At 39.5% G+C, this 14,868-nt stretch overlaps 1 protein-coding gene across 3 annotated transcripts in view; it reads right to left on the bottom strand.

Annotated features, from left to right (window-relative positions):
• wu:fc31d10 overlaps positions 1-14,868 on the bottom strand; it is a 35,869-nt gene that overhangs the window by 14,949 nt on the left and 6,052 nt on the right. The window contains 2 exon segments of one of the 3 annotated variants that reach the window (NM_001442838.1): positions 3,674-3,816; positions 5,333-5,421. Coding sequence (NP_001429767.1) covers positions 3,674-3,728 — 55 coding nt within the window. The 5' untranslated portion in view covers positions 3,729-3,816; positions 5,333-5,421. 3 annotated transcript variants of the gene reach the window in all.

Here is a 14,868-nt window from a genome sequence, read left to right as displayed (position 1 = left end):
TGAGCTGCTGAAACTCCTCCCACAATGAGTGCATGTGTATGGTTTCTCCCCAGTGTGGACCCTCATGTGTTGATTTAGGTTTTGAAATCGGCTGAAACTCTTCCCACACTGAGTGCACGTGAATGGTTTCTCTCCAGTGTGGATCTTCACGTGTTTATCAAGGTTTGATGAGCTGATAAAACTCTTCCCACACTGAGTGCATGTGAATGGTTTCTCTCCAGTGTGGATCTTCATGTGTTCATTAAGGTGAGATAATTGGCTGAAACTCTTCTCACACTGAGTGCATGTGAATGGTCTGTCTCCAGTGTGGATCCTCATGTGTACATTAAGGTTTGATGAGCTGCTGAAACTCCTCCCACACTGAGTGCATGTGTATGGTTTCTCCCCAGTGTGGATCCTCATGTGTTGATTTAGGTTTTGTAGTTGGCTGAAACTCTTCCCACACTGAATGCATGTAAATGGTTTCTCTCCAATGTGGATCTTCATGTGTAGATTAAGGTATTGTAATCGACTTAAACTCTTCCCACACTGAGTGCATGTGAATGGTTTCTCTCCAGTGTGGATCTTCATGTGTCTATTAAGCAGATATAACTGGCTGAAACTCTTCTCACACTCTGTGCAGATGAAACTATTTTTGTTTTTCTTTCTCTTAATATCATCAGTCTGTAAATGATTTTTGTCCTCAACTTTGACATGATGTTCCTCCTCTTTAATCTCTTTATTCTCTTCAATTTGGTCTGAAATAAAACAAACATTTGTTTTTATAATGTCTAAAAAGCTGAAGTCAAAAGAAGAAGAAATGGAGCAATTCCAATAGGGCCTACGCACCATAGGTGCTCCACCCCTAACAATATTAATAATAATAATAGTAATATTAACAGGGCTCGAAACTGTGAGGGTTTTGGTCACATATGCACCCGAAATTGTATCTGTTCACTTGAGGTCACAGTTTATTTATAAACTAATTTCTCATAATTGAGAATTAATGCTCATAATTGCTTGCGCCCGGTTCCGCATTATTCAATTTATTATTCAAGTTCCATAATCACAGCCAATTTCATTTTGAAGACCGCTTTGCTCCGTATCGGCCAGCTAATGCTACCACAACAACTACTTCAAAATACATCTCCAATTATAACTCTAACAACATCAAAACCTTCAACCAAAAACTGCCCAATACACCATTTCAGTAGATCACTCTAACCTAAAGCTGACACTCTGCACCGGTTATATCTCAGCTCCTGCAAACCCTCTCTTCGTACCATCTTTATAGCACTTTCCATTCAGCAGCCGGTTATTGTTTTGATCTTTATTGCCTTTAGGGGGGTTCTTCAACTCGTTCTTTTGCTGTCCCAAGCTTATTAAGACATCTTGAGGAATTCTCGAGATCTACCTGAGCTCAAACACGCAATTAGATCCTGGTGGGTACAACGTGACGCCTTTGAGTTTTCAGCATCAATTCATGAAAAGTCTTTCTTCGAAAACTGTTTTTACCCGTTACAGCGTTCACAGAGATACGCCACGTTGTGTTGCTGTAATTAAAGCAAGTGGAAGAAGAATTGTTTGAAGACACGGGTCATCAGTGTTATTTATAAATGTGCCATAACGATGGTTTTGTTTTCATTTCCCCGCTATGAGAGAGCAGCTGGCATGTGGTCATGTGTGGATTATAGAGGTCTGCAAACACACGACAACAATACGTTTGTAGGGAACAAGTTTTACCCGAGAGCTTTTCATATACGGAAATGGTAAAATCCGAATTTGCTGCTCGTCTCCTTTTAATAAGAACACGGCTCCAGTTGATGTTGATTGTTCTGTCTCTACAGATTTGTTAAGTGTGTGATCAGGGTTATTTGTTTGATTATTCAGACGGTAAAGTTGGTCCGTATCGTCAGCAGTACTCTTTCAGTTTATAAAGACAGACCTTCGTCATAATGATTTCGTTACTAAGTACTAACATACTAAGTATGTTAATATCACTACAATATTATGGACTGAAAGATCTGTAAATGCTGCTCTTCAAGTGTAAATATGTAGACACTTTAACCCTCAGGGGTCGAAGATAGAGTTTACGCGTTTTGAGGCGTCTTGTCCTAATAATGCCAAAACTAACTTACATTAAACTTTCAGTTTTGGTCATACAGATACGATCAACACATCAATCAAATCTGTAAGACAACTAGGGTTGGGCGATGTCGACCAATTTGGCATCGTACGATGTCTAATGTGAAACATCGCGATGGACGATGGCATCGTCATCATAGGCAGAGGTGAATTAATTATTTATGAATAATGAATTAATTCATAATGAATTCGTTACTTGTAGCCTACCGTTTCAACTAGCTGTCGCAATTACACTGTTGTTGAATTACAGAAGTAATTCTGTATACCACAGTTGTGTGATTTATAATTTAAATGAGCTGCATGTGTGTTTTTAGTTACACATTTACATGTATCTACTGTGCACAATCATTGAGCATCTTCAGATATCTCCGATATGTCTTTCACTCCATGTAAAAAAATCCTACACTTTTTCTTTTGTTTTGATTAGATTTTTCTAAACTTGTTTAACTAAATATTAAATAAGGAGATGAAAGCGAATAGACAATAAGTATGGGAAGTAAGGAAATAGTTTCAGAGTGCTGTGATGAAATGCTGGTTAAGCATATAAGGCTGCATTTACTCAAGTGACTCAAGTGTCTATTTGACAAGGCTTCTGTGTTCGTTATTGCTGTAAATTGTGGAGAAATGATGGATAAAAGGTTTCTGATAAACCGCTGTGACAGCTGCAGGCGCTGTGTGACGTGCTGCACGATTTGTCTGGGGAGTCAGATTTCGATACAACACCAGCACTGCATGGCTGCGTCCGAAACCGCCTACTACTCAGTAGGTACTGCATTTGAATTTAAACGTACTACTCGGCCGTTAGGACAGTACGTTCTATACAGTATGAATGTGAAAAGTATCAATGGAATCCGGACGTACTACATCCGCCATTTTGACAGACACGTGATCAACCTGCATCAGTTGGGTTGCTTCCCTTCCATTCACGAATTCTCTCGCGGGGCATTATGGGATAGCGCAGCTTGCATGGGATGCGCACTCCAGAATCTCACCGGAAGTCATCCGGGTACTTATCGCATACTGATTTCGAATTCTATGAATTCGGACACACTACTCGGCTCGCATACTGTAAAGTATGGAAGTATGCGGTTTCGGACGCAGCACATGCTCCTTCATGTCGCGTCAGTAATGGGTCGTTCTTGATCGATTCCTTCATTTTTAACAAATCTATTGTCTTCATACTTTTAAATGCAGCGAGTGCATGTTGAAAACAAACATTGTTTGATAAAGTAATCAGTATGAAACCAATTTTTCAGTCTGAACTCATTAGTGTTAATGTGGCCAGGCCCACGAGGCTTTATTATTACAAAGTGAGACGTGCGCGGAATCTCCACAAGCACATGAGAGATACACATGAGAGACATACCTGCATAAAGCTTGGAACGTGCACTTTATAACTAATTTTAAAAACAAAAGTTGTAACGTTTTGACAGAACTTAAACCCAAAAGTTTCGGGGCTGTTGAAAAAAAAATATTTGGGGCTGAAGCCCCAGAAGCCCAACAATCTCCCCCTCCCCTGCTACACCCCTGATCAGACATAAACACCAACCTATTTGTTGTTCAGTGTCTTCATGTTTAATTCTGCAGGGTTCTGGATCACTCATGTTCTCGCTGTCCTTCAATAAACTCTTCACTGGAGCCTGATGGGAATATCACAGTGTTTACAGCTGAACTGGAGGAGGAGGAGCTTCACTGGAGGAGGAGCTTCACTGGAGGAGGAGATAATTATTATAATTAATATTCTGTTCGCTTATATTTATATTTTAATGTCATATCAGCAGCACTGGCTATATTCATGACAACACTTGTATTAAATATTCAATATATAATTGATGATCATAACTGTTTCTGAAACATCATTAATTGGTTAAAAACACACAAATAACAGCAACACTGATAAAGTCTTATAAGCTCTTTCAGTCTGATCAATGATCAATATTGTACAATTCCTCCAGAAAACACATTTTTAAACATTTGCCTTCAAATATTTCCTGAATAAAAACATTCTCTAATATCATTTACAAATATACACTCTATTAAAATATGTTTCACCATCAAAATATTCTCACACAAGTTACACATAGGTTTCTCTTCCCTGTTCAGTAAATATGTGTGTAAGTGTTGAGTGGCCGATTCTACATCTCATGTGTGCAGCGTGATCATGTCTCTGATTGCCTACAGTTATCTCTCAATACTGTAATACATTCATTATTAAGTGTTTTATACTATTATACTAATCCCACATTCTGTTTCACTGCTAAATCAGACTTTGGCGTTTCTTCAGAGGTTTACACAAGCATAATTTAAGTTCAAAAGATCAACATTAAACGAGCACTTAGTGAATAAATAAGACACAAATTAAAGGTTCCCAGATACAGGGTTTCTGTTAAATTTAAGATGTTCTAAGACCATTATGAATGAAATTTTAAACTCATAAAGGGCTAAAGGCTAATGAATTGTTCGAATGGCCCAGATGGAAAAAAATTTTATTTGCCCTTTCCAAAAAAAGTATTATAATTTAATAATACAATAATACATTAATAATAAAAGTTTTATATTTTATTTCTTAACTAAATATTTAAATATTGTGTAAAAACAAGCAAGCTCTACTTGTGTCCATACACTTTTTCCGAACATAAACCTTCTTTAAAATAAAACTGAACAAATGTTTTAGAAGTTAAAAAAAAACTATAATAAACTAAATATTTGCACAACAATCTGTCCAGGTCGGTGTCTTCAGCAGTAAATACATGGAGAACTTTTACACAAATGTTACTGTAAGGAAAATAATTAAACCATTATGATAAATAGATTTTAAAATGACCTTTTTAATAAAAAGTGTAAAGTTTTATTGAGATGATTGTTGGTGATTGTTTGGGTTTTGGCCAGATTTGGTAGCAATACATGAACAAAGGAAAATTAAGACCTGTTTAAAAAAAAGATTTAAGACCTACAACACAATATTTCACTACATTTAAGACTTTTTAAAACTTAAAATTTAGATTTTTAGATTTAAAACATGTTAAGACCCTGCAGAAACCCTGCAGATAACCCGTGAGTAACGCATTACAGAAGTGTTTACAGCCTAGCATCGAGCTAAAAACAAGAGACTATATTAGCATTGAGCACATATGTTAAAGCAGTTCAACCCGCAAGATAATTGCAGTAAATCTGCGAACGCTACAAAGGTCAGATATAATACACTTACTTTGAATAGACGCACAACACCCGAAACAGAAGTGGAGTTAAAGCAATTCAACAGCAAACAGCAAAGCTCTGCACTCTCCGCCTCACACTGAGCGCCGTGGGCGGGTTGATTTGCCTGCACGCTGATCAAAGAAAGCCGATTGGCTGCCTGTAGGCGTTTAGCGAAAGCCGATTGGCTGCCTGTAGACCCTCAGTGAAAGCCGATTGGCTGCCTCTAAATGCTCAGTGAAAGCTGATTGGCTGCTTGTTGTCTGCCGACAACAGAGGGAAATTAGTGGTCAGATTTACTTCTTTTATGGTTTTGTTAATTGCAGAACAGAGCCTGTACATAATATATATATATATATATATATATATGTACAGCAGAGAGGTCATGTTTTGATCCTCAATTGGTCACACACAGTCATGTGATGCGATTTCAGAGTTCACCAAGCTTGAACTTTGCAACGCGGCGACCTGCGAAACTTGCGCTTCCAGTCTGATGCATCCGTGTGCGTATGAATGGAAGACTGAATTGTCTATATTCCATATAAAGCATGAAGCTGACCGGTCAGTTCTTGTCATGTGACTCGTGGTTTTCAACTGATGTGCCTGGAAACTATTTAGTCAAATTAAGCTGCGGTCACACTGGACTTTTCTCCCCATAGTCTTCCATTCATACGCACGCGGATGCATCAGACTGGAAACGCAAGTTTGTTCAAGCTTGGTGAACTCTGAAATCACATCACATGACTGTGTGTGACCAATTGAGGATCAAAACATGACCTCTCTGCCAGAAATTTAAAATATGGTCCGATCGCTCACTTTTTCAATGTCTAATCATCTCGTTTAACTCTTTTTCGCAGTGCCGTGCAACAAAATTTCCCAATCACCACACTTACACAATATCCAGGAGAATAATAACATACGCTGCCATGTCATCGCTGCAATCAAATCTCCGTCTTCTTTTGCAGTAATCCACGTCTTTACTGGCGTTTCGGTGGGACGAACAACAGTAACGTGAACATCGAGATGCGCAGCAGTGGCGAATGTTTGTTGATAGTAAGTTTGTCCACAGAACAGGAGAAATACAACCCTGCGACAAAACTAGACGGTTATTATTGTTATTGTGGAGCACCATTTACCCCTTACAAAAATAAATGAAGAAATAATAACAGTGTAGACGATGCGTCCACGCTTCCGTATGCTCTCATCTGTTACTTCATGAAGTCTGGAAGAAATCCGCATGGGGGAAATAAACTAGCAGTTAATGATAAAGAGGTTTTTGGAGCACATAGTAAAGCATAATGTGTCCAACTCTTACAAACGCTTCATTAATGATTGCGCTGGTGTATAATAACTGAAGCCTACTGAATAATTTGTTTATTACTTCAGTCGTGTTGTACCACAGCAACAATAAAAAAAGAACAGGGAAGTTTCTCGCTAGGCGGTTAATAGGAGGTTCTGGGTGTATGCTAAGGTGTTGCTAAGTGGTTGCTAGGGTGTTATGAATGGTTGCTAAGGTGTTACTAGGCGGTAACTAGGGTGTTCTGGATAGTTGCTAGGCGGTTGATAAGGCATAGCTAGGTGGTTGCTCGGGTTTTCTGAGTGGTTGCTAAGGTGTTGCAAGGCGGCTGCTAAGATGTTCTAGGTCGTTGCTAGGCGGTTGCTAAGGTGTTCTAGGAGGTGACTAAGATGTTACTTGGTGGTTGCTAGGGTGTTCTGAGTGGTCACTAAAGTGTTGCTAAGTGGTTGCTAAGGCATTACTAAGGTGTTCTGAGTGATTGGTAAAGTGTTGCTAGGCCGTTGCTAAGGGGTTCTAGGTTGTTGCTAAGGTTTTGCAGAGGGTGTTCTAAATGGTTGCTAAGGTGTTGCTAAGTGGGGGCTAGAGGCATTGCTAGGGTGTTCTAAGTGGTTGCTAAGGTGTTGCTAGGCGCCTGCTAAGATGTTCTAGGTCGATGCTAATGTGTTGTTAGGCGTTTGCTGAGGTGTTCTAGGTTGTTGCTAGGGTGTTCTGAGTGGTTGCTAAGGCATTGATTGGCGGATGCTAAGCTCTGTTGCGCGGCTGAAATATGAACTGCATCCTGAATCGTGGCTGGGCGGCGCCGGTGTGTGTAAAGAAACTTGTTTATAATTCTAAAATCCATGGCGTATTTGTATAAAAAACAGATAAATAAAAAAATTGCGATTTCTTGTTTTAATATGAAATTAAATCGTTGTCAAAACGTAAATTCGAATTAATTGAAAAAAATAAAAAAAAAATCACAGCATCTCGATCAGTTTCAGGTCTGGATTTTGACTTTATGCCAGATGTAACGGGATGCACACCTTCCAAAAGGTTCCAATTTACCTGCTTTCTTGATTAAGCAGGTCTGGCGACAATCAGGTCTGGATGTGGCAAATGAAATTTTACTCGACTTTCAAAATGACGTGGTTCTTTCATGATTTAACAGGACGCAATTGACTAACACAAGGTGAGGTAGCAGAATAAGAGTGTGCTTGCACATAAGATTTCTGCGCTGAATGTAATTTCTCTGATGTTGGCAATGGAATGCCGACGGTGCAGCCGTCTGTTTTATACTCGGCACAAAGCACGCTCAGTGTTTTTAAAAGCTTTGACAGTGAAAGCGCTCACAGTTAAGCATTACTAGAACAGCGCTAACATTTCTGCAACGCAAAAAAATGCTTCGGTGGACACATGCCCTGAAGCAGACAGGTTTATCAGCAGCTGTTGTAGAAGACTGAAGGCCTTTATTCTGCAAAACAATGACCTGGATATACCTTATACAGATTATTACATGGCTACCTGCCACAAAACATTAAACACTAAACACCGCTCTAAACACAGTGTAATATCTTTACTTAAAGGCAAAGCTAACAGAAACCAACATTTCTGAATGGAGCGCATGCTAACCTACATATTATTCAGACACAAGATGGAGCCACAGTTAAAACAGCAGCTTGACAGATGTGAATGTGTTATATTGATGTGATCAGTGACTGTTAGTTTCTGTGGTTGTTATCTGGGATTATTACACGGCTGTCTGGAATACTTGATTCTGATTGGTCAGTCGCCTGGCAGGAATGGCCTCCCTGAATGGTGTTCTGCTGGACTTTTGTGCTAGTTTGTCTATAGGATCCACCCTTTGTAGCTCAAGTCTCTGGATCTTATAGGGCTTTCCTGTCTAACATGCTTCTACATTGATTTAGGGGACAGTACCTCTAGACTGGGCAATTGGGGTGGTGGTTCCAATTCTAAAGAAGGGGGACCAAGGGGTGTGTTCCCTCCTGGAAAAGTCTATGCCGGGGTACTGGAGAGGAGAAGCCAGCATATGGTTGAACCATAGAACCTGGAAAATCAATGCCGATTTCATTCAGGCTGTGTAACACAGAACCAGGTCTACACCCACACTAGGGTGGTTGTGGGATCATGGGAGCATGCCCATGCACAGTTTGTGGAGTGCTTTAACCCTGATGGATGTTCTAGTACCTTGGAAGTCTGGGATTCCCTGTTGAGACTGCGAGTTTGTACAATTAGCTGATTTATCTTAACATGATATAGGTTGTGTTCATTTTAAACTCTTTTTACTAATGAGCTAATGGAAACAGATTTTACAAATAGTGTTTTAATATTGTTGACTGACTCTCTCTGCTGAAATCATGATATATTCATCAAGTTTGTATTCTACTTAAAGTAAATGTAGTACACTAGAAAGAATCTTGAACTTAAAAAGTTAAGAAACTTTATTAATAAAAGAAGCAAATACACAAGACAAATTAATAGGATTTACAAACGTAAGGCCCTGGTATACTGCAAACCAAATTAAAGAACAAATTAAAATAATGTAATTTTGAACAAATGTTATAGTTACTTTCACTACGTGTATCTGACTTGAATTATACACATGGGCAAAATATATTTGAGTGGACTGTAAGACTTCCATAGATTTTCTTGTGTGTTTTACAACCTCTAAATGTGCTGTTTTACTAGTACTTGTGTGTATTTACATGTCTAAGACATAAAATAAGCATTGGGTGGTTAAAACACTGCATAATTGTGATAATATGACACATCTTTCCCTAGCTCAGCGCCAGCTAACACACCAAAGCTCAGTTTGACATTTTCACGTTACGCTTGTCAAGCTGGATAAGTAAACAGCAGCACCAGGGACATCACACTCCTCACTTCAAAACAGAACAAAAGCAGGATTCTGTAGTGATTTACCCTGCTGTTGCTCCCTTCCTCCTCATCAAGACTCCAACATGTTTGCGTTTCAGCTGCGGGATCATTGCAGTGGTGCTTGGCTCGTCACGTTTTCGTATTTGGCCGTTAACAGAATTCTTTTTGTTTATTTAGTATGAAATTCTTCGACACCTTGGATGACTACAGTCACACAGATTCCTCTGCCTTCGCCATGCATCTTTCCTCTAACGTTACCTCTGCTCCTTTTTTTGCTCCGTCCTGTCTATGAGGCGCCAGACTCTGCTGTGCTCGAGAGAGGGAGAGTGCGTTCACTCCGCTCCGCGCTCAACTAAAGTTTATTTAATAATAAATCGTCTCCACATCGCGCGACATGACGAATCGATTAGGAAACTCATTGCCAACGCTTTTAGTAATTGATTTTAATCAATTCAATGTTGCAGCCCTGGTGCTGTTTGCCAGATGTTTATGAACCTTATCTCACACCAGTGTGGATCATCATGTGTCGATTAAGGTGTGATGATTGGCTGAAACTCTTCCCACACCGAGTGCACGTGAACGGCCTCTCTCCAGTGTGGATCCTCATGTGCACAATAAGGTTTGATGAGTTCCTGTAACTCTTCCCACACTGAGTGCAAGTGAATGGTTTCTCTCCAGTGTGGATCCTCATGTGATCATTAAGGTCTGATGAGTTGCTGAAACTCCTCCCACACCAAGTGCAAGTGAATGGTTTCTCTCCAGTGTGGATCCTCTTGTGTACAATAAGGTTTGATGAGTTGCTGAAACTCCTCCCACACCAAGTGCATGTGAATGGTTTCTCTCCAGTGTGGCTCCTCATGTGTCTATAAAGCGATGATGATTGGTTGAAAGTCTTCCCACACTGAGTGCATGTGTATGGTCTCTCTCCAGTGTGGATCCTCATGTGCACAATAAGGTTTGATGAGTTCCTGTAACTCTTCCCACACTGAGTGCAAGTGAATGGTTTCTCTCCAGTGTGGATCCTCTTGTGTACAATAAGGTTTGATGAGTTGCTGTAACTCTTCCCACACCAGGTGCAAGTGAATGGTTTCTCTCCAGTGTGGATCCTCATGTGATCATTAAGGTCTGATGAGTTGCTGAAACTCCTCCCACACCGAGTGCACATGAACGGCCTCTCTCCAGTGTGGCTCCTCATGTGTCTATAAAGCGATGATGATTGGTTGAAAGTCTTCCCACACTGAGTGCATGTGTATGGTCTCTCTCCAGTGTGGATCCTCATGTGTTTATTAAGGTGTGGTGATTGGCTGAAACTCCTTCCACACTGAGTGCATGTGAACAGTTTCTCTCCAGTGTGGATCCTCATGTGAATTTTAAGATTGGCTTTTTCTTCACAACTCTTTCCACACTGAATGAAATGATTTTTCTTTTTCTTTCTCTTAATATCATCAGTCTGTAAATGATTTTTGTCCTCAACTTTGACATGATGTTCCTCCTCTTTAATCTCCATATTCTCTTCAATTTGGTCTGAAATAAAACAAACATTTGCTTTTATAATGTCTAAAAAGCTGTAATAAAAAAACACAAACACTGGCTACACAAACTGTAATATTGATGAGGAGGTTGGAAACATCTGACTTCAAGAGACTTTATCGTAGGTATTGGCATGTCTGATGTGCGTGAAATGTAGCTCGGGGGCCACTTCGTCAAAAAGTGCAGAGGTGGCGCTGTCGAGTCATTTCACACCCATTTCCAAAACATATAATAAACATAAATGTTTGATGCCTCTGGCGCATGTGCAAAGTTTCGTGAGTTTTCAAGCATGTTTAAAAATCCCAATTCATTCTAGAGAAGAAGAATAAATGGAGCAATTCCAATACGATCAACAGTGCTCGACCCATAATAATAACAGGGCTCCAAATTGTGACCGGTTTGGTCACATGCACCTGAAATTTTATCTAGGAGACCTCAAAATATATTTGGGATCATTTGTGCATAAAATCGTTTTCACTACAAATGTTCACCACACTTAGAATGCATCTGAAACGCAACAACAACAAAACTATTTAAATAATCAAAGTATAGCCTATCCCAATCTTGACATAGCCTAGCTGCGTTTAAACTGCGTTTAATGATACAAACGCGCAAGCACTTCATTGAATAGCTCCATCTCAATTAACTCCATCCACAGGGGTTAAAGTAAGAACAAATCCTGGGCCTGAACTTGTTTGTTTGGTGGGGGTTGAGGGATGGAGAGAAACTGCACAGAAGGACTTACTGCAATTATTGACGATAATAACAAGAGTAAAGGAACAAGAGTGTAAAGTGCTTAAAAACAGACTGAGATAGACTCTCTTCAACGATTATGCTTTGCACCATTTATTTAAAAGTATTATGAAAAGTGTTTTCTTCTAAACAATATCAGAAGATAAGAAGTGAAATCAAGGCCAATATCACTTATTTTTTCTTGTCTTCTAGGTTGTAAGCAGTCCTGCGAACTCTCTTTCTAAAGGGTCACGAAACACTAAAACACATGTGTTGAGCTGTTGACAGTCGTATATGTGTCCCACACTGCTATAAACACTATTAGGACACCTATATTTCACTAAAAAGTGTAAATTGGTTGTTTTAGCGTTATTTCAAGCAAATTCGTACTTCCGGTTTGAAACGAATTTTTGAAGCTGCATCACGGTCATGACATAATAGCGTGTATTCCAGCGTGCAGACTGGACGTCTGTGCCAGAGTGCGTCTTATTACGTCTTACAGTGTGCTGCATTAATGCATGAGTAAAGCTTGGTTCAAACCAATCAGCGCACTCTATTGTGCAACTTCATTAATATTCATTACTGTCACAGTGTTTAGACGACAGAGACGCCACGTTGTGTTGGCAAAACAAGCGTGAAGTGTTGCTTTTATAGTTTGCTGCACTGAAGTTTTGTTTTCATTTTCTCTCTGTGAGAGCTCAGCTGGAGTCACGTGTGGATTAACAGTGTACGCGACGCTCGACAACAATAACTTACGTGTCTAAGGAGGATTATTGTTTACCTGAGAGCTGTTCTCACCTGCAAACACTGAGATCCGGATTCGCTGCTCGTCTCCTCTTAATAAAGACGCGGCTCTAGTTGCTGGTGATTGTCCTGTCTCTACAGATTTGGTAAGTGAGTGACCAGTGCTCTTTGTTTATTCAGTTTGTTCGTATCGAACTAAGTTATCTATTGCACGGAGTGTAAACATGTTAGCACCACAACCAAACTTTAACCTCGTGTAGGGTTTTTACCGCATTTTGTGACCGGAATAACACACGCGGCTTTCTGACGCTACCTGCCGTGTGCATCTAAGTTTCTGGGAAATGCGGAGGTTTTTTTCTCTCATTCGCCGTGCGGTATCAAACATTGCATGAAAAATACACGCATAGAGCAGCTCCTCCAATCAAATATCACGTTTGTCGCGAGGAACATGAATGAATTCCCTGAATGAAAGAGCCAAACTGCCGTTAAAGTCCAACATTTAATAATTTGGCAAATAATTCGACTACAGATGTCTATGTAGGTTAAACACCATCACTTTCTCCTGTATGTGTGTGTGTGAATTTTGACTCTGAAACTCGCGCGTGCCCAAATAGACACTCCCACACCCTCCCACTTTTCTTCCTCCGACACTCCCCCTAAACAGAGCTGGACACGCCCACTTTTCTGACTTTTTCCAAAGTAGAGATGTGAAAACACCCTGCTGAAACGAGGGGCTTTCATGGCCCTTTAAGACATTTGCAGCAGAAGATGGAGCTGGTGCAGTGGAGGAGGCTGAGGGTCTGCTGTTTGTCCAATCAGGTTCTTTTCTTCAGTCAAATGAAAATACAAGGCTACTTCAAACTGAACGCTCCACAGGAAGCATGCATTTAATTAATGCTCTGCTGTTATTGTTATATCACAAACCTCTGTCAACATTTGTAATAAAAGTCATTAGATTAAAGATTATGGCTTATGTTTATGACTTATTTCCTCCGTCTCACTCGCGGTTCGTGTGCGCGTGCTGCATGTGATGAAAGACGATGGCTCATGTGTTGACTTTTTGCATAACAATTGTGTTGTTTACATGTGATATTGCATTAATTTGCATACATGTTTAATAAGCTGTAAAGCCTCAATTTGGTGTGGAGTTATCATTAAGCAAGAATTAAGAAAATCTTTGGATTTGTTTGATTGGTAGATTACGTAGGCTATTTTACAAACTGATGTTCTACAAGAACTATTAATAACTGTGATTTTACAAATGGAGAAAGGTTGGTTTGTTGTCCACTAAATCATCAGTAGCCTGTTTGTTGAGTTTATGATGCGGCTCCATGCAGCACAGAGGAGATCAGCATCAGCGCTGGATTATGTCAACTCATCTGTCAAACTGTGAGCAGAAATATTCTTCTTTGACAAAATACGTCTGTAGACATGCATGTGTTAGTGTCCCGCGAGTTTACAAATATGTGTTGCACATTTAGGGGCTAATCACAATGAACACACTTTTCTGTTTGAAAAACGCGAGGTGCACCGCACTGCCTTTATGTTGACCAGAACAGATGAAGCACTAAACTTAAACCCAAAAGTTTCGGGGCTGAAGCCCCAGAAGCCCAACAACCCCCCTGATCAGGAATAAACACCAACCTATTTGTTGTTCAGTGTCTTCATGTTTAATTCTGCAGGGTTCTGGATCACTCATGTTCTCGCTGTCCTTCAATAAACTCTTCACTGGAGCCTGATGGGAATATCACAGTGTTTACAGCTGAACTGGAGGAGGAGGAGCTTCACTGGAGGAGGAGATAATTATTGTAATTAATATTCTGTTCGCTTATATTTATATTTTAATGGCATATCAGCAGCACTGGCTATATTCATGACAACACTTGTATTAAATATTCAATATATAATTGATGATCATAACTGTTTCTGAAACATCATTAATTGGTTAAAAACACACAAATAACAGCAACACTGATAAAGTCTTATAAGCTCTTTCAGTCTGATCAATGATCAATATTGTAAAATTCCAGAAAACACATTTTTAAACATTTGCCTTCAAATATTTCCTGAATAAAAACATTCTCTAATATCATTTACAAATATACACTCTATTAAAATATGTTTCACCATCAAAATATTCTCACACAAGTTACACATAGGTTTCTCTTCCCTGTTCAGTAAATATGTGTGTAAGTGTTGAGTGGCCGATTCTACATCTCATGTGTGCAGCGTGATCATGTCTCTGATTGCCTACAGTTATCTCTCAATACTGTAATACATTCATTATTAAGTGTTTTATACTATTATACTAATCCCACATTCTGTTTAAAAATAGAGCATTTATTTGCAATAAAGTTAAAGGTTTTACATTT

The sequence above is a fragment of the Danio rerio genome, chromosome 3 (genome assembly GCF_052040795.2).
Source record: "Danio rerio strain M-AB ecotype USA chromosome 3, GRCz13ab, whole genome shotgun sequence".
Lineage (NCBI taxonomy): Eukaryota > Metazoa > Chordata > Actinopteri > Cypriniformes > Danionidae > Danio > Danio rerio.
This window is presented reverse-complemented; position numbering and strand designations above follow the sequence as displayed.